The sequence below is a fragment of the Nerophis ophidion genome, linkage group LG12 (genome assembly GCF_033978795.1).
Source record: "Nerophis ophidion isolate RoL-2023_Sa linkage group LG12, RoL_Noph_v1.0, whole genome shotgun sequence".
In the NCBI taxonomy this organism is placed as follows: domain Eukaryota; kingdom Metazoa; phylum Chordata; class Actinopteri; order Syngnathiformes; family Syngnathidae; genus Nerophis; species Nerophis ophidion.
In genome coordinates this window covers 5,499,924-5,527,217 of record NC_084622.1, presented here as the reverse complement: position 1 = coordinate 5,527,217, position 27,294 = coordinate 5,499,924, and the positions used below count along the sequence as shown (strand labels likewise).

At 38.3% G+C, this 27,294-nt stretch overlaps 1 protein-coding gene across 5 annotated transcripts in view; it reads left to right on the top strand.

Annotated features, from left to right (window-relative positions):
• The window catches only part of plxnb2b (plexin b2b), a 523,376-nt gene that overhangs the window by 478,516 nt on the left and 17,566 nt on the right, over positions 1-27,294 (top strand). For all 5 annotated transcript variants that reach the window (XM_061916746.1, XM_061916747.1, XM_061916748.1 and 2 more), the window contains 5 exons: positions 6,691-6,847; positions 13,958-14,058; positions 15,533-15,617; positions 18,236-18,387; positions 19,946-20,106. In XM_061916746.1, the coding sequence (XP_061772730.1) occupies positions 6,691-6,847; positions 13,958-14,058; positions 15,533-15,617; positions 18,236-18,387; positions 19,946-20,106 (656 nt within the window). The remainder of the gene's footprint in view (positions 1-6,690; positions 6,848-13,957; positions 14,059-15,532; positions 15,618-18,235; positions 18,388-19,945; positions 20,107-27,294) is intronic.

Below are 27,294 nucleotides of genomic sequence, written 5' to 3'. Positions count from 1 at the left end.
TCCCCAGGTGCATGTCTTTGGAGGTGGGAGGAAGCCGGAGTACCCGGAGGGAACCCATGCATTCACGGGGAGAACATGCAAACTCCACACAGAAAGATCCCGAGCCTGGGATTGAACCCAGGACTGCAGGACCTTCGTATTGTGAGGCAGACGCACTAACCCCTCTGCCACCGTGAAGCCCCACATACTCTACCAGCTGCATTAAAATGACAGTGTGTGTTGTGCTTTTCAGTTGCCGTGGCAACTGTCTTTAAAAAGAAATTACCCGAAGCGACAGGCTGCTTATGTATGGCATTAATTTCCCGCGTCCGTGCATGCATGTGGAAAATGACATGATCAGGCGACACATTCCACTATAGCAGTCTTTCTCAAATAGCGAGGCGGGCCCCCTTGGAGGGCGCCTGTGACCTCGGGTAACATGCTGTTTTTCAGTACCAGAATATGACGAAGCGTAGGTAGCACTTGGCTTCACTGTAACCACGGTGGCCGAAGTTGAAAGACCAGTGTGTTGCTTCCTTTAATGTTAAAAACCTCACAATGTTAATTATACTGTAGGGCTGTACGGTATACCGGTGCTAGTATAGTATCGCGGAACTAATGAATCAAAAACGGTACTATACTCTGTTTGAAAAGTACCCGTTCCCAGGCTTGACGGCACATCGTCAAGTCGTGAAATTGCTGGTTTTACGAGCAGAAGAGCATGTTCGGCAGCACGTAATCACAGAGTACCCTATTTTTCGGACTATAAGTCGCAGTTTTTTTCATAGTTTGGTGCGACATATACTCAGGAGCGACTTATGTGTGAAATTATTAACACATTACCATGAAATATCAAATAATATTATTTAGCTCATTCACGTAAGAGACTAGATGAATAAGATTTCATTGGATTTAGCAATTCGGAGAGACAGATTGTTTGGTAAACGTATAGCATGTTCTATATGTTATAGTTATTTGAATGACTCTTACAATAATATGTTACGTTAACATAGCAGGCACCTTCTCAGTTGGTTATTTATGCGTCATTTAACATTCACTTATTCAGCCTGTTGTTCACTATTCTTTATTTATTTCAAATTGCCTTTCAAATGTCTATTCTTGGTGTTGGGTTTTATCAAATACATTTCCCCCAAAAATGCGACTTATACTCCAGTGCGACTTATATATATTTTTTTTGTTTTTTTTTTCTTTATTATGCATTTTCGGCAGGTGCGACTTATACTCCAGAGTGACTTATAATCCGAAAAATACGGTACTTTCAAGCAGAGGCAGTGTGTAGACAGAAAAGGGAGAACAGATGCATTTTGGCTTAAAATCTAAAGATAAAGGTGAAGTTATAACACTGAAACGCCCTCAGGAAGAAGCGCTTCAAGACATGGCTAGCTAGTAAGTGGCGAAAGTCCATCCGCAGTGGGCAGTGTTTTAACTACTTCTAAATCCCTAATCCTTGTCTCCATGGCCACAAAGTTAGTTACTTACAAGTACCATTATCACTGCAGGACGAGGAATAGCTGAACATGCTTCACTACACACCGTAGGAGGATACAATAGCTCACCGGCGTCACAATGTAAACAACGCCATGGGTTCTAGTCGATACTACTATGATAACATCAATTTTTTTTATCATTTTCCTTTTTTCTAAATTAATTTCATGTTTCTAAACTCAGGAAGTACGTCCCCGGATACATGAGGACTTTGAATTTGACCAATGATTGACCCTGTAACTACTTGATATAAGATTGATACCTAAATTTGTGGTATCGTCCAAAACTAATGTAATGTGTCAAACAACAAAAGCATAAGTGAGTATTACATTTTAACAGAAGTGTAGATATAACATGTTAAAAGATAAGATAACTATAAAATTAACAGTAAATGAACAAATAGATTAATAATCCATTGTTACAGCTTGTCCTTCATAATTTTGACAAAATAATAGAATGATGAATGACACTATGTTACTGCATAGGTCAGCAGACTAATTAGGAGCATTTTTTTGTTTACTTACTACTAAAAGACAAGTTGTCTAGTATGTTCACTGTTTTATTTAAGGACTTAATTGAAAGATATGTTTAATGTACCGTAATATTTTTTGGTAAAATAATGCCATTTTTTGTGGTGCCACTTATTTAGAAAAGTACCGAAACGTATCAAAACAGATGGAAATATATTTTGTTACCGGTACTAAAATATATGTATTGGGACAACTTTAGTTAGTTATAACAATTTCATACCTAAATTATACTACAAACCACGTTTCCTTATGAGTTGGGAAATTGTGTTAGATGTAAATATAAACAGAATACAATGATTTGTAAATCCTTTTCAACCCATATTCAATTGAATGCACTACAAAGACAAGATATTTAAAGTTCACACTCATAAACTTAATTTTTTTTTTGCAAAAAATAATTAACTTAGAATTTCATGGCTGCAACACGTGCCAAAGTAGTTGGGAAAGGGCATTTTTTGGGAAGCTGTTTTTATAGCCAATCATGGCCCCCACCAGTTCCCAATTAGCCTGCACACCTGTGGGATGTTCCAAATAAGTGTTTGATGAGCATTCCATCAGTATTTATTGCCACCTTTCCCAACTTCTTTGTCACGTGTTGCTGGCATCAAAGTCTAAAGTTAATGATTATTTGCATTAAAAAAAACGTTGATGAGTTTGAACATCAAATATGTTGTCGTTGTAGCATATTCAACTGAATATGGGTTGAAAATATTTTGCAAATCCTTTTATTCCGTTTCTATTAACATCTAACACAATTTCCCAACTCATATGGAAACAGGGTTTGTATTTATAGTCACAGTGGAGAGTTGGGGGGGCATAACAGAAAATAATTGAGAAGCAGTGCACTCTGGCGAAGACATTGTTGGCTGAGCTGCGAAGTGCTAACAGATGAGTTCCTCCATGTCGCAGTAATGTGAACACAGGTGCCGTCGGTTAAAGTCAGCGCCAACAAATGGCGTTGTCAAGGACCATTATCGAATTAGCTGGAATCATGAGGTGATGGATCGTCTCATGTGATTGAATTACAGTTGCAGGGGAAGTAAAGAAATACAAAAAAAACACCCCCAGTGGACTTGATTTCACAGGCCGCTACGGTCAGTTTGGATTTCACGGGCTGCTTTTCACACTGATGAATGCAGAGTGCCTGATCAGGCGTGTGCGATCGGATTGGTTGCGCCCCCCGTCATTCTATCCCCCGTCCCCGATATTGCCTCTAAAACACCGCCTGACGCCATTTTGATTGCATCAAGTGGTCAATTAGTTTTTGACAGAGCGACTCAAGTCGCTCTCGCTGATCCTTGGTCATTAGCCGGGTCGAGGTGACGGGGTACCTATCGAGCCTAGTTGCCATGGCGACCACATAAGCACAGCTGGCCCTTGTGTCGCCACGGTAGTGCTAATAAGCCACGATTATGCAAGAGCTGTGATCTTCTACAGTGATATGTGTCAACAGAGCTTTTTTAGGACAAATCTATCATGTCCTGCACTCCTGAGAGAAGTGGCGCTCAAAGGCTTGCTTTTGAATGAGCGAGTTTCCATGACATCATGAAAGAGGCATGTGAAAAATCTGCGGAAACCCTGCGTTTAAAAAAAAAAGAAATTCTGCTTGAAAATATAAAATACGCATTTTTTTTAATGAAATATCAATAATAATATGACCTAAAGAGAATGTGTTGAGCGCCGCAGACACCGGCTGTTCCTCTTGCCTGAACGCCGCTCTCAGATGCAAGATGAGCTTACATGATAAGTAGACAGCAGGAGAGCGAACGGAGGCCACAAGTAGGAAGCTAATCTATATGGTTAGCAAACTGGCAAGCTTTTTTCGGTACTCCAAAATAAAGGGAAGAAAAAAAGTTGAGAGCACCGAAACAAGCTCGCTCGCTTACTTCTTGTTCCCTCTCAAAGCCACACTGTTGACGGCTCTCCACTTTGCTGCTAATGATTTTTGGTTGAATACAATCCCAACACTGTTAGTTCCGAACCATTTGTGGTTCTAGAGCAGGGGTCGGAAACCTAAACCACTCAAAGAGCCATTTCGACCCGTTTCACAAAACGAGGAAGACAATGGGAGCCGCAGCTATTCTCACTAATATCTGCTGGTGGGCATCCAGATGACAAGAATAAGGGCATGCTATGAAGCCATTGCCTTTAACACCTTCTACAACATGTACAATCTGCTTGCCAGTCCAGCAACATGTTGTGAGAGGCTTCCGCAGATGCACGCACACGACTGGAAGGCATACTGGGTGACACAGAGTACACTGACGGTTGTGATATAAACAACTTTAACACTCCTACTAATATGCACAAAAGAAGAATGACAAACACATTTCGGGAGAAAATCCTCACAGTAACACAACATAAACGCAACATAACAAATACCCAGAATCCTTTGCATCCATGAATATTCCTGACTATGTTATACACCCCGCGAGCACCAAACCCCGCCCACCTCAACCACGCAGTGTGTGTGTGTGTGTGTGTGTGTGTGTGCGTGCGTGCGTGCGTGCGTGCGTGCGTGCGTGCGTGCGTGCGTGCGTGCGTGCGTGTGTGTGTGTGCGTGTATTTAGCCCTGCGGTGACTTGTCAGCTGGGAAAGTTCATCTCCTACCTTGTTTACTTCCTCCTTAAGGTTGTTTAATCAGAAATACCAAACCGCTAAAATGACACCTTTTATGGATAGTTGTGGAGAGTGTTTTGCAGTTTTCCCATCGTTCCTTGTAATGGATTCAAATGGGTGTAATTTAGATCAGGTTTTTTTATGTTGACAGCATTTTTTTTAATGATATCCACAAAGCAGGTTGAGCAGGTTGTGTTACGTGTGACCATGTTTATTGAATTTTTGTGCCATGTTATCTTTTTTTTCTTTCTGCACCATGACTAGGGAAGGTTGTTTGGTCATATAAGTAAATGTTGTGCCGTGTGTTCTTGCAAGTACAATTAATGGTTGATTAACTTTCGCTGGCCATCAGATGGCGACAAAACAGCAGTTATTCAATCAATAGCTATTTGTATATGATATCAATATACCACTGTGGCCATATTGCTTATTGAACTTGTGCTGTCTCACGAGCTAAATTTAAGACACCAACGGGCCAGATCCACTCCGTAGTTTGGACACACACTGTTATACAATTTTACATTACATTTTCAATGATAGTAATGTTAGTAAAAAAACAACAAGTATACATCCAGGGGTATGTTACGTGAGAAATAAAAATAAAAAAAAACAGCCAAAAGAGTTTGGTAGGTGACAATAAATCTAAAGGTAAAAAAATAGTGTCGAAATGCACCCAATTTTCTTTCAGGCTTTATGTAGCAGCACTTTGTGTTGATAGCAATTTCCCTCTTTTTTTTCTCGATGTTCCTTTTTTTTGCTCAAAGGGTGCCGAGTGACATTGTGGTATATATCTGCCCATCACTTCACAGAGGACAGCTATGTTAACAAAAAAAATTTAAAAAAGGCTTTGTAACACAGCTTTTCTGCAGTCCAAACACATTGTTGTCCTCTAAACCAGGGATGTTAAACTTGCGCCCCGGAGGCTGGATCAGGCCCGCGGACAGGTCCAATCCGGCCCACGAGATGAGTTCGCTAAGTGTAAAATTGAGCTGCATTTTTAAGTTAAAGAAATTGTTGTTCTAAATTTGTCTACTGGATGTCGCATTAGCAATTATTTTTGGCAAGCAAATAATTTCTACCAAACAAGAGTTACACGGTAAGGCAGGGCTGCGACTCCTTCCCTCCCTGACCCGACGTAAAACAAACAGGAGTAATCAGTAGCTCCACTTATGATATACTTCTGTGAAAATTATAGTCTTTTGAGCACATTTACAGAAAGTGAAGAGTGGAAATGACAAATGAGATATTTGGTACAAAGAACAGTTTTTATTGATGCTTTATTTTTTTTTTTGTTCTATCTAGATGGGCTGTGACTCAGTTTAATTGCTTTGTAGATACACAGAGATTAAGTCTAAGTTCATTATGTTCTTCATGGTTTTTTTGAAACTGCACCATTTTTTTTCCTCAGAATATTCAACTAACTTCAAGTGTTTTGTCACGAGGATTATTTGTGATTTTTACATTTTCAGAATGTGTTTGTTCTATTTTGGGCCAAAGCAAAACAGAGAAAACAATCTGAAGTTGCCGTGGATGTATTTTTAATCATGCCATGATTTTACTCAACCGACCCTCGTGGGAATAGATTTTCCTCCAGGCAGCCCCCTGAGCTAAAATGACTTTGAAACCCCTGCTCTAAACGTTCTTACTTACAGGTTGATTTGTTCTCTTCCCAACTCATATTAAGAACCTTTAAAGGTCCATAATTTGTTGCCGTGAAGATAAATACAATGTTAGCACACTAGCGAACATAGCTTTGCTAGTGTTGCTCGCATGTGTGTTCTTCTCTCCCACTACTTAGTGTAATGTTACTGTACAGTATGTGATACATGACATCTATTATGTTGGATAAGTGCAGAGTGGAGACAAGCACAGCTCATTGGCATTTAAGATGGTGGTTTGTTATTAAAAACACTTTTAAACTCCCTGGACAACACACTTCCCATAGACTTTTGTGCGAGGTCTGGGACTAAAATGGCAGAAACATACTATATTATGAGACTTGGGGGCATACTGTTTTTCCTCATCTTTATGACTTAATTGTGTGTGTTTTCGGCAGACCCTGCAGGTGCTGGTGCACGGCGAGGGTCCAGATGTGACGCCGGTCAAAGTTCTTAACTGCGACACCATCTCGCAGGTAAAAGAGAAGATCATCGATCAGGTGTACAGGAACCTGCCCTACTCCTCGCGGCCCAAAGTCGACAGTGTCACGCTGGGTAAGTGTATCCAGTGTAACTCCCAAAATTTGATCGTAGGTTTTGTGTTCTAAAGTTGCACAAAAAGTTCAAACCAAATAATATACACACAAAAGTTATTTCCATACAGTAAATACTACGTCAGGGGGTTTCCTACAGCCAGAACTGTCTTTAGGTGTTGGTATTGGGCTAACTCAGGGATGTCAAACTGGTTTTAATTGTGGGCCACATTGCAGTTCTGGCTGCCATCAGAGGGCCGCTTGTAACAGCAAATACAGTAATGTATGAATTTGCCTCTGTATCTCATTATTGACTGGATGAGGCAATTCCTGAAGGAATTGCGTGTGAATGCTTTAATGCTGAAGTTGAACTGAAATGCTGAGAGAATGTAGTATGATTGTAAGAATAGTTTGATTGTTGGAATGGTTTGAATGTTGACGCGAAACTGAAATTCTAATGGAATTGTAGGAAGAATGTAGAAGTGAATTATATTTATATAGCGCTTTTTTCTAGTGAGGCAAAGGGCTTCTACATAGTAAAACCCAATATCTAAGTTACATTTTGAACCAGTGTGGGTGGCACTGGGAGCAGTTGGGTAAAGTGTCTTGCCCAAGGACACAACAGTAGTGACTAGGATGGCGGAAGCGGGGATCGAACCTGGAACCCTCAAGTTGCTGGCACGGCCACTCTACCAACCGAGCTATACCACCCCAGAAATGGGGCCCCAGGTTGAGTGGAATGTGTTGATGCTGGAATTGTTTGAATAGGTGTGGGAAATGTGCAACTTGGAAAAATGTCCCATTTATTTCAATAGGAACTTTCTGGAAATATTTTTTTGAAAACATTAAGAAGCATGAATGAGCTGAATTGGTTGGTGTAGAATTGTTTAAATCAGGCAAGAAATGTTAAAGTAATAAATGGTACAGGGAATTTCGGGGAAATCTGGAATTGTTTTGAAAATTCTAAAAAACTTGAATGGTCTGAATGAGTAGCAATTGTAGGTGTTGGAATATTTCAAATCAGTCAAGAAATGTTGAAGTAGTAATATGTTGAATTGAAAAACAGTATTACGGAATTTTGGGAAAACCGGGAATTTTCAGTTCAAAAACAACTTTGTTTCTTTTCCTAATAAGAGGAATGTTTTGACGGTGGAACAGTTGAAGTGGGTTGAAAAATGTGGGAGTAGTAGTAGCCAGAAAAAAGAGTGGAAATAGGGCTTTGGAAAACCAGGAAATCTGGAAAATCCTGGAATTTTTTGGAACCCGGAAAAATCATAGTTTGAATTTCCAGGATGGTGGAATGTGCTGAAGGCAAAATGGTATGAATACGTTGAAAACTGTGAAAATTGTGGAAGTTTGATAAATGGCCAATTCATTTTAAATAGGAAAAATGGCCAAGAAAATCTGGAATTGTGGGAAATCTTGGAATTTTTTATATTTGTCAAGAGAAAGCCCGTGATTCCCGAAGTTGAATAAATTGATTAATTTTGGCATAGAAAACCATATGTGTGAATGCTTTGGAGCATTCACAGAAATTATATGAATTGTTTTAAGTAGACTGTAGATATTACAGTAAAGACTTTACATTTACAAAATGATACTCTAAATTAGTGTTTGGTTTTTACAACATTTTACGGTAAATGGAAAAACAGCTCCACTGTTTTTTGGTAGGGTTTTACGGAAAAAAGCAGCTTTGTTGCCAGAATTGTGTGTTTAATTTATTTATTGGTTTTTGCAACATTATATTGTGAATGGAAAAACAGTACAAGTTATTTTTTTTTATTCTGGCAACCTAGCTGTCAGTTTTTCTACCGTAAAAACAAATCTACCGTTTTTCCATTTACAGTGATACACCGTTAAAAACAACAACCGTAGATTTTACAGTCCAAAACTGGCAGCTCAGTCAACATAGTTTTAATGCAAAAAACAGTAGTATTTTTTTTCAATTTACAGAAACATACTGTAAAGAACGTAACATTTATTTAAATTTTTATAAATTCAATGGGTAGTTTTCTGTAAACTTTAGTATATTTATTTAAACATGTTTAGACAGTGAGATAATATACAAACCCCGTTTCTATATGAGTTGGGAAACTGTGTTGGATGTAAATATAAACAGAATACAATGATTTGCAAATCCTGTTTAACCCATATTCAATTGAATACACTACAAAGACAACATATTTGATGTTCAAACTAATTAACTTAGAATTTCATGGCTGCAACAGATGCCAAAATAGTTGGGAAGGGCATGTTCACCACTGTTACATCACCTTTTCTTTTAACAACACTCAATAAAAGTTTGGGAACTGAGGAAACTAATTGTTGAAGCTTTGAAAGTGGAATTCTTTCCCATTCTTGTTTTATGTAAAACTTCAGTCGTTCAACGGTCCGGGGTCTCCGCTGTCATATTTTACGCTTCATAATGCGCCACACATTTTCCATGGGAGATTGGTCTGGACTGCAGGCGGACCAGGAAAGTACCCGCACTCTTTTTTTACGAAGCCACACTTTTGTAACACGTGTTGAATGTGGCTTGGCATTGTCTTGCTGAAATAAGCAGGAGCGTCCATGAAAAAGACGGTGCTTAGATGGTAGCATATGTTGTTCCAAAACCTGTATGTACCTTTTAGCATTAATGGTGCCTTCACAGATGTGTAAGTTACCCATGCCTTGGGCACTAATGCACCCCCATACCATCACAGATGCTGGCTTTTGAACTTTGCGTCGATAACAGTCTGGATAGTTCGCCTCCCCTTTGGTCCGGATGACACGATGTCGAATATTTCCAAAAAACAATTTGAAATGTGGACTCGTCAGACCACAGAACACTTTTCCACTTTGCATCAATCCATCTTAGATGATCTCGGGCCCAGAGAAGCCGGCGACATTTCTGGATGTTGTTGATAAATGGCTTTCGCTTTGCATAGTAGAGCTTTAACTTGCACTTACTGATGTAGCGACCAACTGTATTTAGTGACAGTGGTTTTCTGAAGTGTTCCTGATCCCATATTTGATATCCTTTAGAGATTGATGTCGGTTTTTGATACAGTGCCGTCTGAGGGATCGAGGGTCACGGTCATTCAATGTTGGTTTCCGGCCATGCCGCTTACGTGGAGATATTTCTCCAGATTCTTTGAACCTTTTGATGATATTTTGGACCGTATATGTTGAAATCCCTAAATGTCTTGCAATTGCACTTGAGAAACGTTGTTCTTAAACTGTTTGACTATTTGCTAACACAGTTGTGGACAAAGAGGTGTACCTCGCCCCATCCTTTCTTGTGAAAGACTGAGCATTTTTTGTGAAGCTGTTTTATAGCCAATCATGGCATCCACCTGTTCCCAATTAGCCAGCACACCTGTGGGATGTTCCAAATAAGTGTTTGATGAGCATTCCTCAACTTTATCAGTATTTATTGCAACCTTTCCCAACTTCTTGTTCATGTGTTGCTGGCATCAAATTCTAAAGTTAATGATTATTTGCAAAAATCAGTTTGAACATCAAATATGTTGTCTTTGTAGAATATTCAACTAAATATGGGTTAAAAATTATTTGCAAATCATTGTTTTCCGTTTATATTTACATCTAACACAGTTTTTCAAATCATACGGAAACGGGGTTTGTACTGTAATATTTCTTGTAATATTGGATACTATTAAAGTTTAAAAGGTATGCAATTTCAAGCAGTACATATATATTTTTATGTCAAAAGGAAAAAAATTAATTACATATCGTGAGAAAATATTAAGTACTTTACTGACACATAACATTTCCAGGTGTTTGCAGGCCAGATAAAATGATGTCGCAGGCCAGATCTGGCCCCCGGGCCTTGAGTTTGACACCTTTGAAAACCCTGGCAAGTTATTTGCTTTTGCAAACCACACACCTGGAGACTTTGTATCATTTACTTTATACACTATTTGCATCAGAGTGGCAAGGATTCTTCCGAAGCATAAAAGCAGCGGTCTCTAAAACTTCTCTCTCCAAGTGTGGAAACCAGAAAATGTAAAGAAAAAAAATTCCCAAAGAAAGAAACTGTCACTTCTTTTTATTAAAATTTCAACTTTTTGTTATGGTGAGCAAAAAAAAAGTGATTATTTGTGTTTGTATTTCAACTTTATTTTGTGTTTTGAATATATTTTTAATATGCCGCGAGAATTTAGGTAAAAAAATAACTATGTCGATTATGGCTGTCTGGACACATTTAGACGCCCCTGAAGCGGGGGTCTATGCGGCTCTATAGCGCCGCCCGAGAGGCTCCCTGGAGCTTTTTCCAAAAATGTGTGAAAATGGAAAAAGATGAGGGAAAATATATATTTTTTTGTTTTAATATGGGTTTTGTAGGAGGACAAACATGACACATATCTTCCTAATTGTTAGACATTCCACTGTTTATATTAAACATGCTTCACTGATGAGAGTATTTAGCAAGCACCAATTTGTCCTACTAATTTCAATAGTCCTTGAACTCACCGTGGTTTGTTTACATCAGGGGTGTGCTAACTATGGCTCAGGGGCCACATTGGCTTTTGAAATTTGACAGATGGACCGGACGAGCACGTGATGCATATTTTATCTGTTGGAACTAATAGTATGCTTCTCAAATATGGACTTTTTTAATCACAATACATCTATTTTCAACAATATATCATCAAAGAAACATACAAATGGTATTAAAGGGTTAACACTTACATTCTCTTTTAATGGGAGCAGTGTTGTTTACCACCCACTTTTGAAAGTTCGTCAAAGTCTATCAGTTTTGTTGTGGCAATTCTCACAACAGATTTTTGCTCAATTCTGTTTTAATATTTGGCGGGCCGGAATAAAGGGACCAGTGGGCGGTAGTTTCCCGACCCTTGTTTTCCATGTACAGCTTTCTCCGATGCTGCCACAGAAAGATGATTGTTTTATGCCACTCCTTTGTCTCATTTTGTCCACCAAATGTTTTATGCTGTGCGTGAATGCACAAAGGTGAGCTTTGTTGATGTTATTGACTTGTTGGACTGTTAATCAGGCATATTTGGTCAGTGCATGACTGTGCTAACATGCTATTTAGGCTACTTGTATGTACATATTGCATCATTATGCCTAGTTTGTAGGTATATTTGAGATAATATAATTTCCTTTACTTATGTCTTAAATTTAATTTCTATTTGCATGGTTCATGACATTATCTGTATGTAATATTGATAGTTTTTTGTGTGCCATGTTGTTCCAGACCACAACAAATGTTACCCAGCTTGCATATCGTAATAAATCCATTAGATAGAGGCAGCCTAATATAGACACTTGCATCACGTTTGCTTCTTTATAACACATATGTAATATTTTTTAAGTAATTTTGATTAGTAGGCTAATATAGACAATTACATCATGTGTTGTCTTCATTATAACACTTTTATAAGACTTTTAAAGTCATTTTGATAGAATGATAATATAGCTAATATAGATACTTACATAACGTGTTGCCTTCATTATAACATTTATGTAAGACTTTTAAAGTCATTTTTATAATAGGCTATTATAGCCAATATAGACACTTACATCATATTTTGTCTTCATTATAACAGTTATATAAGACTTTTAAAGTAATTTAAACGGTCGGTTAATAAAACTAATATCGACACTTGCATCATGTGTTGCCTTCATTGCAACACTTATTTACGGCCTTTAATTTTTCGAAACTCAGACAGTTTTTATTTTGTTATATTTTTGTACCAATATGGCTCGTTCAACATCTTGGGTTGCCGACCTCTGGTCTAAAGGCAAGAGGTAAAGAATCCAATGAAGGTATTGTTTTTTTTTTTTCAATTACAGTAAAACTATTTCCATTATTTCCAATGCTAAAAATAGTTTTAAAATCGAAAAAGGTTGGAGGTTCGGCTGTATATGTTTTTTTTTTACTCAGTTGTTCTTTCTGCTGAGAGAAAGGTGGTTCAGTCAAAAGAGCAAAAAAGAAAAGCTTTCATCGGGAAACAAAGTTCTGCGCAGCCTGAAACCTTGGGGGAGCCGACTTGAAAGCCTGAATCTCTACAGACATTTTCTGACATCAAAGACGTTTCTTTTCCTTCAATTCCCACGCACGCGGCCGATATCATTCCGTTATACATTTTTAGATAAGCACAGATCTGTCATTGCCTGGCGGAGATAACCCTCTCATCTGCCGCTAATTGTAAATGAGCCACATGGTGCCAGGGCTCAGGTCAGCGAAAGCCTCGATTTGCCAATCTGACTTTGGAATTACATTGACAATATTCCACTACAGAGTCAGCTATCTCGTCCAGTCAGCTTTAACTCGACGTTCTCATCAGTTTTGATGTATCATATCATCTTTGATCAATAATTAGCACAGAGCTGCTGGTGGGAAAGCCACTTACTTAATTCTGGAGTACATGTACTTTTCCAAACTGTTTTGGTATTTTTTAGGATTCAGTGTTTTCTAATTAATTTTATGTAAGTTAAATTTAACTTTAATGACATCATAAAATCTATCAAATAACATCATATTATCAAAAATAAGAATGAATTAACCCAAAAGTGGTTAAAATGGTGAAAAAAATACCCCAAAATATAACTAACGAAAATAAAAATACATAAAAATGTGAAAATATATTTATAAAATATGTATACAATCTAGAATCAATTTTTAAAGGCATGTGATAACTTTCATTAGCGATTTGACGGTGCTTGAAATTCTTTAAAGTACTTTGAATCAAATGTATTTGTACCATAAAAAATCATCAACATGTATAGCCAGAAAATGGTTTCATTTTAAATGCATAAAATATAGTTGGAAAAAATCTGGAAGCAAAAAATATGAATAAATATACAGTCAGACCTGTCTATAGCGGCCACGGAAATCTCTCCGCAGGGAAAAGGGGTAGAATAAATAGTGTCCTGATTAATACGGGAACTTAATTTGTATCACAAAGTAGTTTTTTTACTCCTTTCAATAAATAAAATATTAATTTTCGGCATTATCATTTTCATTTAATGCAATATAATGTAATTTGTCCCTGCTAGCTGCTGCTGTGTTTGGCACTTAACTTATTTTAGCTTGTTCACAGGTGACTAATATTCAAGCCTTGACATTGGTCTCCTGTTTCATTGCCTCCATTTCTCTCCACAGAGTGGCGCCCCGGCACAACTGGGCAGATTTTATCCGATCTGGACCTGACCTCCCAGAAAGAGGGCAGATGGAAACGCATCAACACCCTGGCTCATTACAACGTACGTCAAATAATGCTCTGCTTTTCTCCTATTATTGTCCGGACATGTTGCATCGGGCAAGTGTTCTATAAACTCTGTTAATAAAATGTTAAAACAAAACGAGTTTTAATGGACAGTGAACTATGCAGGTGTACCTAATGTTGTGTCCAGTGCCGTGCGTTCAGGCGACAAAATAGACATAAAAGCGCCACCGTTTAGTTGCAACCTCAGTGGTGACAGAAGCCCTCTAAATCCCCCTGTCACCACATCGACCCCCTCGGAAAACAAAGGTCGCCGACAAATATCCCACTTCTGTCTGGGTTTTCACCCGCCAAAATCCCCTCGTTAACTCTGAGGCCTTGTATTGTCCTGCGCTGAATCTGTGACCCCTTGGTGGAGCTAATCCCACTGTTGGTTGGGGCCTGTCAAGAAAACATACCAATAAAGACTTGTCCATTCATTGGCATTGATTAGGAATTAGTTATAGGCAAGTAAAAACCTTCAAATTACAAAACCCAAAACAAGAGAAGTTTGCAGGTTGTGTAAATGGCAAATAAAAACCGAATGCCATGATTTGCAAATCCTTTTCAACTGATATATAATTGAATAGACTGCAAAGACAAGATATTTAATGTTTGAACTGAGAAACCAGACAAATAGAACAAGTTGTAAATATAAGAATATAGTGCTCATTTTATGAGATTATGGTTTTAATAGGAAGAAAAAATAAATCAGGTATCATAAATTAAGTTTTTTATTTTTCCTAATTTATGATTTTATGTCTGCAATACATATTTTTCTTAAAAAAAAAGCAGATTCTTGTAATTTTTTTCTTTAAAAAAAAAAAAAAGGTGATCCTGCCGCAGTTGGCTGTTGCTGTAAACACAGGAAGCAGAGAAGGTAGGCAAAGTGCAAGCAAGAGGTCCCCTGATCAGGTAGCAGGCAGAAGAGAAGTAACACAGGTCTACCAGTAACTCAGAAAGCAACAGAACACTTTGGCAGCCAGAAGATGATGAACCAGCACTGAAGTAGAGAACCAGGTGGAACTAAAGAGATGTCATTAACAATGGGGACTCTGTGTGCTTGTAGGACAAGGAATGAAAATAAAGATCCTGCGAAACACAAGAGACCAAGGAAATACTATCAGGCAGAGGAAAATAGTCCAAACTGTCATGTGGAATCATGACAACAATATTTATCATCTGTTGTAATGAATACTTTTCTTGTAATATTTAAATGTTATACACCTTACTGTAGGGCTTTATTGTGGTGATTGTTTTTTCAGAAAAAAATATTTCCAATATTATTTTTTTGTTATCTTTGTATGTTTATTTCCCTCCCAATTTTACAACTTTGTCAGGAAAAATATTCCCCATCTAATCAACAATTTCCTTGATTTCATGAGCAATAGATGGATGACTGTTATTTAGCAAAATTATGTACTGCGATCCAATTCGTATTGTTGTGACGCCTTTTCTGTATTTTTGCTGTGCAGGTAAGCGACAACGCCACACTAGTCCTGTCGCGGGTGCTCCACACGCAGCAGAACTACGATCAGAACCAGGAGAACCACGAGGAGCGTGAGTGTGTTGATGGCATCGTCCTCGCCTCCTCACCCTCATTCAACATGCTTATTGATGTTTTAATTGTGCGAGACGCACTTTCTTTTTTTTTTATGTTTCTTTCATAAAGGCGGGTGTTGCTATTTGATGTCCTCAGTGCTTGCAAACACGTTTTATTATGTCCTGGAGGGGAGTGTGCGCTTGCATAAATGAGGAACAAAACCAGGGGTGTCAAAGTCATTTTAGCTCAAGGGGACGCATGGAGGAATATCTATTCCCACTGATAAAATCATGGCATAATGACTACGGATGTCCGATAATGGCTTTTTTGCCACTATGCGATATTCCGATATTGTCCAACTCTTAATTACCCATTCCGATATCAACCGATACCGATATATACAGTCGTGGAATTAACACATTATTATGCCTAATTTTGTTGTGATGCCTCGGTGGATGCATTAAACAAGGTTTTCCAAAATAAATCAACTCAAGTTATGGAAAAAAATGCCAACATGGCACTGCCATATTTATTATTGAAGTCACAAAGTGCATTATTGTTTTTACCATGCCTCAAAACAGCATGTTGGAATTTGGGACATGCTCTCCCTTAGAGAGTATGAGAAGGTTGGCGTGCGTCCCGGAAGAGTTAGTGCTGCAAGGGTTTCTGGGTATTTTTTCTAAGCTCACAGCGTCATCAGTAATGACACCAATCCTGAATGTAAACAAACGCCATTGGTGGATTTACACCTACATCCACTGTAATGATACCAAGTACAAGAGCGCATCTAGTCGATACTACTTTGATTACATCGATTCTTTTTCCATCCATCCATTTCCTACCGCTTATTCCCTTTTGGGGTCGCGGGGGGGCGCTGGCGCCTATCTCAGCTACAATCGGGCGGAAGGCAGGGTACACCCTGGACAAGTCGCCACCTCATTGCAGGGCCAACACAGATAGACAACATTCACACTCACATTCACACACCAATTTAGTGTTGCCAATCAACCTATCCCCAGGTGCATGTCTTTGGAAGTGGGAGGAAGCCGGAGTACCCGGAGGGAACCCACGCATTCACGGGGAGAACATGCAAACTCCACACAGAAAGATCCCGAGCCTGGGATTGAACCCAGGACTGCAGGACCTTCGTATTGTGAGGCAGACGCACTAACCCCTCTTCCACCGTGAAGCCATCGATTCTTTTTCGCATCACAAAATCTTGTTTCGTTTTTTTTTTACTTATATTATGTTTATAAACTCAGGAAATATGTCCCTGGACACATGAGAACTTTGATTATGACCAATGTATGATGCTATAACGACTTGGTATCAGAGCGATACCTTAAATGTGTGGTATCATCCAAAACTAATGTAAAGCACCCAAACAACAGAAGAATAAGTGATTATTACTTTTGAACAGAAGTGTAGATAGAACATGTTAAAAGAGAAAGTAAGCAAATATTAACAATAATGAACAAGTAGATCAATAATTCATTTTCTATCGCTTGTCCTTAATAATGATGCCAAAATATTAGAATGATAAATGACACAATATGTTACTGCATATGTCAGCAGCTAAATTAAGAGCCTTGTTTGTTTACTTACTGTCTTGTATGTCCATTTAATGATAAACTTGCAATAATAAACAAACCGGTATGTTTAATGTACCGTAAGATGTTTTGTTAAAATAAATAATAATAATAATATTTTTTGTGGTCCCCTTTATTTAGAAAAGTATCAAAGTACAAAAAAGTATGGAAATACATTTTGGTACCGGTACCAATACCAAAATATTGGTGTCGGGACAACACTACTGCAAAGTCATCAAATTGTAAGTCACAGCCTATCTCGGATTGAACAAAATACAGAGTAACTCAAAACTCTTCGAGGTATCAAATAACTCATTTGTCATTTCCACATTTTTTTTTTGCGCTAACTCAACAGACTGACATTGAAACTATTCAAGAGTTACTCCCTGCCTTCTAGGCGTCACTGTGTATTAATAGGAAAATAAAAGTTGTGCAATGTGTGAACAATTTTAACAAACCAACCATAATAACGTAAGAGACCGACTGTATTACAGTAAATCACACTTTTTACTTGTTCTAAATTTCTACAGAAGACATTAGTTTCCGTAGGATTATATCGAGGTGCAGCATTTTAAGTTGTTTACTTTACTCCTGAAAGCTGGCATCTCTCAGCTTTAACCGGTGCATCAATATTAGGTGTCACAGGTGAGCGGCAGACAATTTCAGGACGTTATCCAAGCACTTGGGCATGAGCCTCGAGCGTCGCTTTGTCGAGAAAACTTGCTCACTAAAATGTGTGTTTCCCCATGCACTTTGATGAATAAGTAGGAGGATCAGTTTTATTGTTTGACAGATACATTTTGTGGAAATGAGGATGCCAAATCATGACGCGTTCGAAGCAGGGGATGTAATATGTAATATTTTTACACATAGCTATCACGCGGGCCGAGTTAAATCCGTTCGCGGGCCGGGTTAAACCCGTTCGCGGGCCGGGTTAAGCCCGTTCGCGGGCCGGGTTAAACCCGTTCGCGGGCCTGACCCCCCGGGGCGCATTTTTGCAATCCCTGAACTAGACCGAAGGTGCTGACCTGTCGCTTCTCCACCAGGGAACGCTCTGCTGGATGACGACAAGGTGTTCCACCTGGTGAGGCCCGCCGACGAGCTGGATGAGATCAAGTCCAAACGGGGCAGCATCAAAGACAAGTCCATGACCAAAGCCATCACAGAGATTTATCTCACAAGACTGCTGTCTGTCAAGGTGCATTGAGGATCTTTCAACTATTAGTAAAATTATTAGTGCTGAGCAATACGTAATATATATTGTATTTTCCACGCTATAGAGCACACCTAATTTTTGAACAAATTGTGTTATTTAATTGTTGTTATAGTCGGTATTATTCCTGACTGAGCATTGTTGCGCAATATGCATGTTGAAAAATGACCACTTTCTCATGCATGCCACATCATTATTAAGAAGAAAAATGTATCCTGTAGTATGTTTCTGTATTGTTCAAACCATAAGGCGCACTTAAAATCCTTTAATTTTCTCAAAACTCGACAGATCGCCAATGTACGGAATCATTTTAGTTGAGCTTACCGACCCCGAAGCTATTTTATTTGGTAAATGGTGTAATGATAAGTGTGACCAGTTGATGGCGGTCACACATAAGAGATACGTGTAGACTGCAATATGATGGCAGTCACACATAATAACATCAAAATTTTAAATGTTACATTAAAAATATAAAATGTTACACACGGCGCTCAAAAATCTTTCAAAATGTTTTAGCACGACATTGGTAAGCTAAGAAGCAGCACCGTTTGATGGATTGTACTGTGCTTCAACATACGAGTATTATTATGGTGTATGTATAAGGTAAGACATATTATCTGGCATTTTATTTTGCAATATTATGCAAAAGCAACATTTCTTACCTTCTGGTACCTGCTGATCTGTATTTTAGATCTGCATAAGTCCTGAAAACGTGCACCCGTCCGCGTTTGTAGTTTGTGCCGACACGGTAGTCGATAGGATTCTTCTTTTTCTCTATCTTCTTGTTATGTGACATTTATCCTGCGCTGTAGCCATTTCTAATATAAATTAATGTAAAGTTGTTAATTATATCTGTCAGTAAACTCACCACGAAAGCGCTAAAAACTACTTGTGTAGTGAGTTTACATTATTCACCTAAGGAACTTTAGTTATTAGAGAATTCCGGTCGGAGGGTTTTTCCCAGGACACATTTCCGGCGTTGTTGTTGCACTAGTGAGCCACGGATGAAGAGCTGCTGCTCCGTTGTTGATTTAAGTAAAGTCTGAATGTCAAAACAGTTAGCTCCATCTTTTGACACTTCTTCCACTCCCGTCCTTGCACGCTACACCGCTACAACAAAAATGACGGAGAAAAGATGCTGCGAAAGGTGAGCCACATAAATAAGACCGTCCACAAAAAAGTGCTTCCTGACACGACTGTCAGAAAGCGGCTTGAAGACGGTCTGTAACACATAAATTATGAACATGTTGACCAAAGGACCACCATTACATGTTATGTAGACCACAAGTGTTTTACCTTTAGAAAAAAATAATAATAAGACCCCTTTCATAATCCGGTGCGCCTTTTGTATGAAAATAATCCTGACTAGACCCGCTCATCGGCAGTGCGCTTTATAATCGGTGCGCCCTATTGTTCGGAAAATATGGTAATTAAATGTACTGCCTGCTTCCAATTAAATTACCAAACACCTCGGCTGTAGTTATAGTATTTACGGTATAAACTTCTTACAAACTTGCATTTTTTTTTCTTTTTCCTTTTTCAGGGAACGCTACAGCAGTTTGTAGATGACTTCTTCCGTAGTGTGCTGTGCTCCGGGGCGGTGGTGCCCCCGGCGGTCAAATACTTCTTTGACTTCCTGGACGAGCAGGCGCTGAAGCACAACAACGTAGACGAAGAGACCATCCACATCTGGAAGACTAACAGGTGAATAAGGGAGGGGTGGGACGTCTCCAACGGTCCGTGGCAAGTTGATGCCATGGACAATAATGGTAATACATGGAAATCTGGGGTATTTATTCATGAGGATTTGGGGTCATTTATGAAAACAGTCATTGATAAACATCAGCATTTTTTTTTCATTCATGTTTGTATTTTTCACATGCATACAAATGGTTACATTTTTTTATATTTGAAGAACACTAATAACACACTGTTCATTTGTCCTCCTGCACACGGACATTTTGCATTATAAAACCGAAGCTATTTATTTTATCATGTGTCGTATTTGCTTTTCTCTTATATTGCTTGGTTTTTTCACACTTCCTGCCTGTCAAGGGTATATTTTTAACCACATTATGCCACTGTTATCTTTTTTTCTGTCTGTCTATTTCACTATATCGTCATTTTATTTTTTGTATTGCTGCATGTGATGGGCACATGGGTAAACTGCCAAACAGTTTAATGTATTTAGTCAGTTTCGACATTTGTGAAATGAAAAAAAAAAAAACTGATTTTCTGGTTTTAATCTAACTCTTAAGAGATACAATTTATACAAACGTGTTTTTTTCCCCATAGTATTCATTTATTGTGTTATATTAATTTACTTGGCATGCAAGTTTATATAAATGTTTAAAAACTGTATTTGTATCAATGGCCTTACAATTTATTTCATTAGAAAAAAAGCCTTGAAAATCTGGGGTAATTTTTATCAACTGTCAGAATTAAAATTAAATACATGATATAGCTGAGATAGGCACCAGCGACCCCAAAGGGAATAAGCGGTAGAAAAATGGATGGATGGATGGATAGATATTTAATTTTCAAACATCAAAGTTTATATATATTTGAAGTCACCTTATGTAAATGAATGGTAATTCGGGAAATGTTTCTACTAACTGTCATATAGAATGAAAAAGAAATACAAAATGTATTTAATTTTTAAAAACATACAAGTTGAAAAGTAATTTGATGATATTTTGTGTGAATTAATGGAACATCTGGGGGAATTTTGTATACAATGAAATATGTAATGTATGTATTTTGAATCATGTAAAAGTTGATATGCATTTGGAGAATTATTGGATTAACTCAAAATCTTAGGTATTTCAAGACAACATTCATTGAAATACATGCATACTTGCATACAAATCTATATGAATGTTTCAAACTATATTTTTGAGTTGGATTTTATTAGGAATGGAAGTTAAATCAATGTACAATTTATACAGAAAATTTTGGGGGATTTTTACCAACTGTCATTGAAAATGAAAATTAAATAGGTAACACATAACATTTTCAAACATATAAAAGTTGATATACATTTGAAGACACCGTATGTAAATTACTGGTAATTTGGGGGATTTTTTTTACCAACTGTCATATAAAATGGAAAAAAAAAAAGATATTTAATGTGTGTATTTTTTCAACATGTTGATATGCATTTAGAGAATTATTGGAAGTTTGGGGTAATTAACTCAAAATCGTAGGTATTTGAAGACAACGTTCATTAAAATACATACATTGTTGCATACATGTCTATATGAATGTTTAAAACAATATTTTTGATTTGGATGTTATTTGGAATTTTTCTGACTAAATGGCGCACTTATATTCCTTTCATATTCTCATAACTCAACAGTGCGCCTTCTAACCCGGTGCGCCTAATGTACGGAATACTTTTGGTTGTGCTTACCGACCCCGAAGCTACTTTATTTGGTACACGGTGAAATGATAAGTGTGACCAGTAGATGGCAGTCACACATAAGAGATACGTGTCGAATGCAATATGACTCAAGTAAACAACACCAAAATGTTAAATGTTCCATTGAAAATATAGAACATTACGCACGGCACTCTAAAATCTATGAAAATGTTTTAGTACGACTTGGGTAAGCTATGAAACTGCACCACTTTATGGTTTGTACTGTGCTTCAACATACGAGTATTATTATGGTGTGTCTATAAGGTAAAACATATTATCTGGCGTTTTGTTTCGCAATATTATGCAAAAGCAACTTTTCTTACCTTCTGGTACCTACTGATCTGTATTTGGGATCTCCATAAGTCCTGAAAATGTGCGTGAGTCTGCCTTTGTTGGCCGTGTCGATGCCGTAGTCTATAAACTTCTTCTTTTTCTTTATCTTCTTGTTATGGGACATTCATCCTCCGCTGTTGCCATTTCTAATATAAAGTAGTGTAAAGTTCTTACTTACCGTATATCTGTCAGTAAACTCGCCATGAAAGTGCTAAAACATACCGGTGTGGTGAGTTTGCATAATTCATCCAAGTAACTTTAATTATTAGAGAGTTCCGGTCGGAGGTTTTTTTTACAGGACATTGGCATTGTTGTTGCACTTGTGAGCCACGGATGAGGAGACGCTGCTATGTTCTTGATTGAAGTAAAGTCTGAATGTCATTAAAACAGTACATGCGGTATGTATTTTATTGAAAATCTATCGACTTTGTATAAAAATGTCTTGTTTTAAACCCCATTATGCTACAATATGCTGTTTACAAGTCCATATATCCTTAACCCCGTGGGATGTTTACAAGTTTGGACTGAAATTGCTGCGCCAGCATTGATTGCTATTGAGTTGTTCTAATACACATTTGCGTGTGACTTCAAAGTTGTCCCAGGGCGAGCCTCAGTGACTCCCCCAGATCTAAAAGTTGATTATCCACCAAAGAGATGAATACTGATGCACAAATTCGGCTCAGCGAGTTTGCATTCGCTATCCCGCCGCTCCCGAGTGACATTTAAGCGCATAAATTAGCGTCGCGGCGGCGCGCCAGACAAGGTGTTGCATGTAGATGTGTGTGATTGACGCCAGGCTGGCAAGGACGGAACGATGAGCGATTTAATTACTCGCCGCGACTCGCCCGGCATCCAGCCGTCGTGTTTATCAAATCTGCGGAATTAAATATGGATGTGTGTACGAGGCAGAACAACAAACAAACGTGGTAATTGTCTCCCAGGCTAATTTAATTCTGGGATTGTAGCAGCTTTGCTATTTTTATGCTTCCATTTTACTCCTCTGCCCCCCAAGGTTTTCCTCGTTTCTACCGTGTTTTCTTTTACACTCTGCCTTTCATGTCTCACTTGGGCAAGCACACGGTCCCACCAATGGGGAATGTTTTTCTTTTTTTTGGGATACATCTGTATTTTGGAAAAGCATGTCTTTCCCTGTTCAGAGGGGAAATCAGTTAGCGTGCTCGAGCGTTGCATTGCGCCGTCTGTAGCGTTAAAGTTTGTGGAGGACTTTAAAGGTCAAAGTTTTATGATGGCTGGTTGGCGCCTTGCTCGGGTGGCTTTTTCTTTGACATTTCATGGCTGTTTTGTACGTTTTTCGACTCCAGTAGCTTCCTCACGCTAGGCAACGGGTGTCCAAAATGCTGCCCTGGGTTCATTTTTCGCCTGCAGCTGGCATATACTCTATAATCTTCATTTTTCGATACTATAATCTTCATTTTTTTGATACTACACTAAAGATGTGGATGCTTAGTTCAGATAACTCCTACGTGTCAATGTCAAGACCCGCGGGCCAGGTCCGGCCCACAAATCTATCCATGGCCCCCAGGATGATATTTGATTAGTATTAGAACCAGCCCGCATGCCACAGCCGCCTGATTCTGTTTTGCATGCACCAATACTCCATCAGTGTTGACCCTAGGAATTTTCAAAATGGGATCACTGAGACCCCATCAAAACCCCATAAAATGGGGTCCTACGGTCCCACTTTTTTGTAACCGTTTTGAAAGGAAATGATAAATATGTGCATTATCCTGTTATACCTCACATTCCATATTGTGTTTTGGAAAAAGGTTGCCATGAACATTACATAATCCATTAAAAATTATACAAAAGAAAGCACGTTTTTATGCATATGTAAATGTATTCAGTTATAAATATTCATTCACTTTCTTCTTTTCTTCATGGATCTGAACTTTACCGCTGCGGGTATTTTTTTCTATATTTTCATTGTAATATTCTCAGTATGTGTTTGTTCTATTTTTGACCAAAGTAAGACTAAGAAAACAATTTAAAGTTATCTTTATGTTTTAGTTTTAATGCCATGAGTTTAATATGCACCGATTTTTCTCCATGCAGCCTTTGAGGTAAAATGAGTTTGACACCCCTGAGATAGCGCAACATGTATCCTCCTAAGAACCAGCGTCCTGTGCAGTGGATATTTCTTTTCAGACTATTTTTTTTTGTCAGAGTTACACACTTCAGAAAGGAAATATCACCAAACACTAATGCAGATGACACTGGTTCTTAGGATGTTATTGATCTACAATTAATTGGTTCAGGTCAAAGATGTCCCGATGGTGATCATGGGATCAGATCGGGGCCGATATTTATCTTTTTTAACTGATCGGCTGATACCGCCCACAGTTGTGTTGCAGTGTTTGCATGGCTAAAGATTGTACATACGTGAAACTCAATTACAAAATCAAGTTGGCACGTTGTGGAAATGGTCAATAAAAACAGAATACAATGACTTGCAAATCCTTTTCAATTTATATTCAATTGAATACACTGTAAAGACAAGATATTTAATGTTCGAGTTAAGAAAATGTTTATTTTATTTATTTTTTTTGGCCAATAATCATTAACTTAGAGTTTAATGGCAACAACACATTGCAAAAAAGTTGGTACAGGAACATTTTTACCACTGTGTCACATCGCCTTTCCTTTTAACAACACTCAGTAAACATTTGGGAACTGAGGAGACCAATTTTTGAAGTGGAATTATTTCCCATTCTTGTTGGATGTACAGCTTAAGTTGTTCAACAGTCCGGGGTCTCCGTTGTGGTATTTTACGCTTCATTATGCGCCACATATTTTCAATAGGAGACAGGTCTGGACTACAGGCAGGCAAGTCTCGTACCCGCACTCTTTTACTATGAAGCCACGCTGTTGTAACACTTGCAGAATGTGGCTTGGCATTGTCTTGCTGAAATAAGCAGGGGCGTCCATGAAAAAGACCTTGCTGCAAAACCTGTATGTACCTTTCAGCATTAATGGTGCCTTCACAGATGTGTAAGTTACCCATACCATCACAGATGCTGTTTTTTCAACCTTGCGCCTACAACAGTCCGGATGGTTCTTTTCCTCTTTGATCTGGAGGACACAACGTCCACAGTTTACAAAAACAATTTGGAAATGTAGACGCGTGAGTCCACAGAACACTTTTACACTTTGCATCAGTCCATCTTAGATGAGCTTGGGCCCAGCGAAGCGTTTGTGGGTGTTGTTGATGAATGGCTTTCGCTTTGCATAGTAGCTTAACTTGCATTTGTACCGACAGTGGTTTTCTGAAGTGTTCCTGAGTGAGTCGTCTGTCTGTCACCTTGCTCCTGATGGGTGCTGGTTAGCGCCTTGCATGGCAGCTCCCTCCATCAGTGTGTGAATGTGTGTGTGAATGGGTAAATGTGGAAGTAGTGTCAAAGCGCTTTGAGTACCTTGAAGGTAGAAAAGCGCTATACAAGTACAACCCATTTCTATGTGGTAATATCCTTTACACACTGAAGGTAGAAAAGCGCTATACAAGTACAACCCATTTCTATGTGGTGATATCCTTTACACACTGATGTCGCTTATAGTACCGCCTGAGTGAACTTTTTGATGATATTACGGACCGTAGATGGTGAAAACCCTAAATTCCTTGCAATAGCCCGTTGAGGAATGTGGTTCGTAAACTGGTGGACAATTTGCTCATGCTTTTGTTCACAGAGTAGTGACCCACGCCCCATCCTTGTTTGTGAATGCAAGCTGCTGTTTTACCCAATCATGGCAAACATATGTTCAAGTAGCCTGTTCACCTGTGGGATGTTCCAAATAGTTTGATGACCATTCCTCAACTTTCTCAGTCTTTTTTGCCACTTGTGCCAGCTTTTTTGAAACATGTTGCTGGTGTAAAATTCCAAATGAGCTAATATTTGCAATAAATAACAAAGTTTACCAGTTTGAACTAAGTATCTCGTCTTTGCAGTGTATTCAATTGAATATAGGTTGACAAGGATTTGTGAATCATTGTATTCCTTTTTTATTTACAATTTACACAAACATTGGTTTGGGTTTTGTACATTTCCATGTTACATGCAGGAGGTGCGTGCGTGTCTTGCCAGAACACCGGCTCAAATAGGAAAATACGTTTTACACTGCAGGCCAAAGTGACCCAAATCTGACTTTCTGGAAATCGGAATTTTTCCAGCTGACCGTTTACACTGCAAGTGAAATGTGATTTATTTTTTTTGTCAAACTCCAGTGTAAACAATAAAGTGAAAAGAAATGAAGTTTACTGGGTGGACGTCGTTACTACTACAAAATAAAATAAAAGTCGCCACTTCTTAAAAATGTGTGTTTTTTATGTGAAAGTAAAGTAATGTATTGTACGAATGGATGTATATAGTGTAATATAATTGTCATCTTTTAATGGCTGTTAAGGAGAGGAGACACGGACATCAGCGTGTATTTACGGGAGATTTATTTTTTAACTCACATGTAAGACTATTATCTGTGCACTATTGAAAAGTGATGCACCAAAAATTTGGTCGAATTAAATAAAAACCTGAAACCGGATGTTTAATGATGAAATATCCACTTCAGCTGGCGATTGCATCTTTCCCGGCACACACGAGTGACATAGCTTGCCCAAAGGTGGTGAGAAAATCACATTCTGGTCAAATTGTGTTTCGACTAAAGTCACATTTGAAAAAATCTAATTCCAATCGGATTCAGGACTATTTCCTGGTATGGACTAAATCTGATGGCAAAAAGTCAGATTTGAAGCACTTTGGAGCATTTGGACTAACAAAAAAATATCTGATTGGGTTTGCAGTTTAAACGAGGGCCAATAATTCCACAGTGCAAAAAAACATTTTTAAAATACTAATCCTCACCACCATGACACAAATTAAACAAAGTTTCTTCCATGTAACCTTATCACTGGAGGACTAGTGTGCATTGAAAACGGAGGCCAAGTTGCAATGAACCCACAGTGCAAAAACATTTTTAAAATACTATTCCTCACCACTATGCCACAAATTAAAGTTTCCTCCAGATTACGTTATCACTGGAGGACTAGTGTGCATTGAAAATGGAGGTCAAGTTGCAATGAATCCACAGTGCAAAAACGTTTTTAAAATACTAATCCTACCACCATGCCA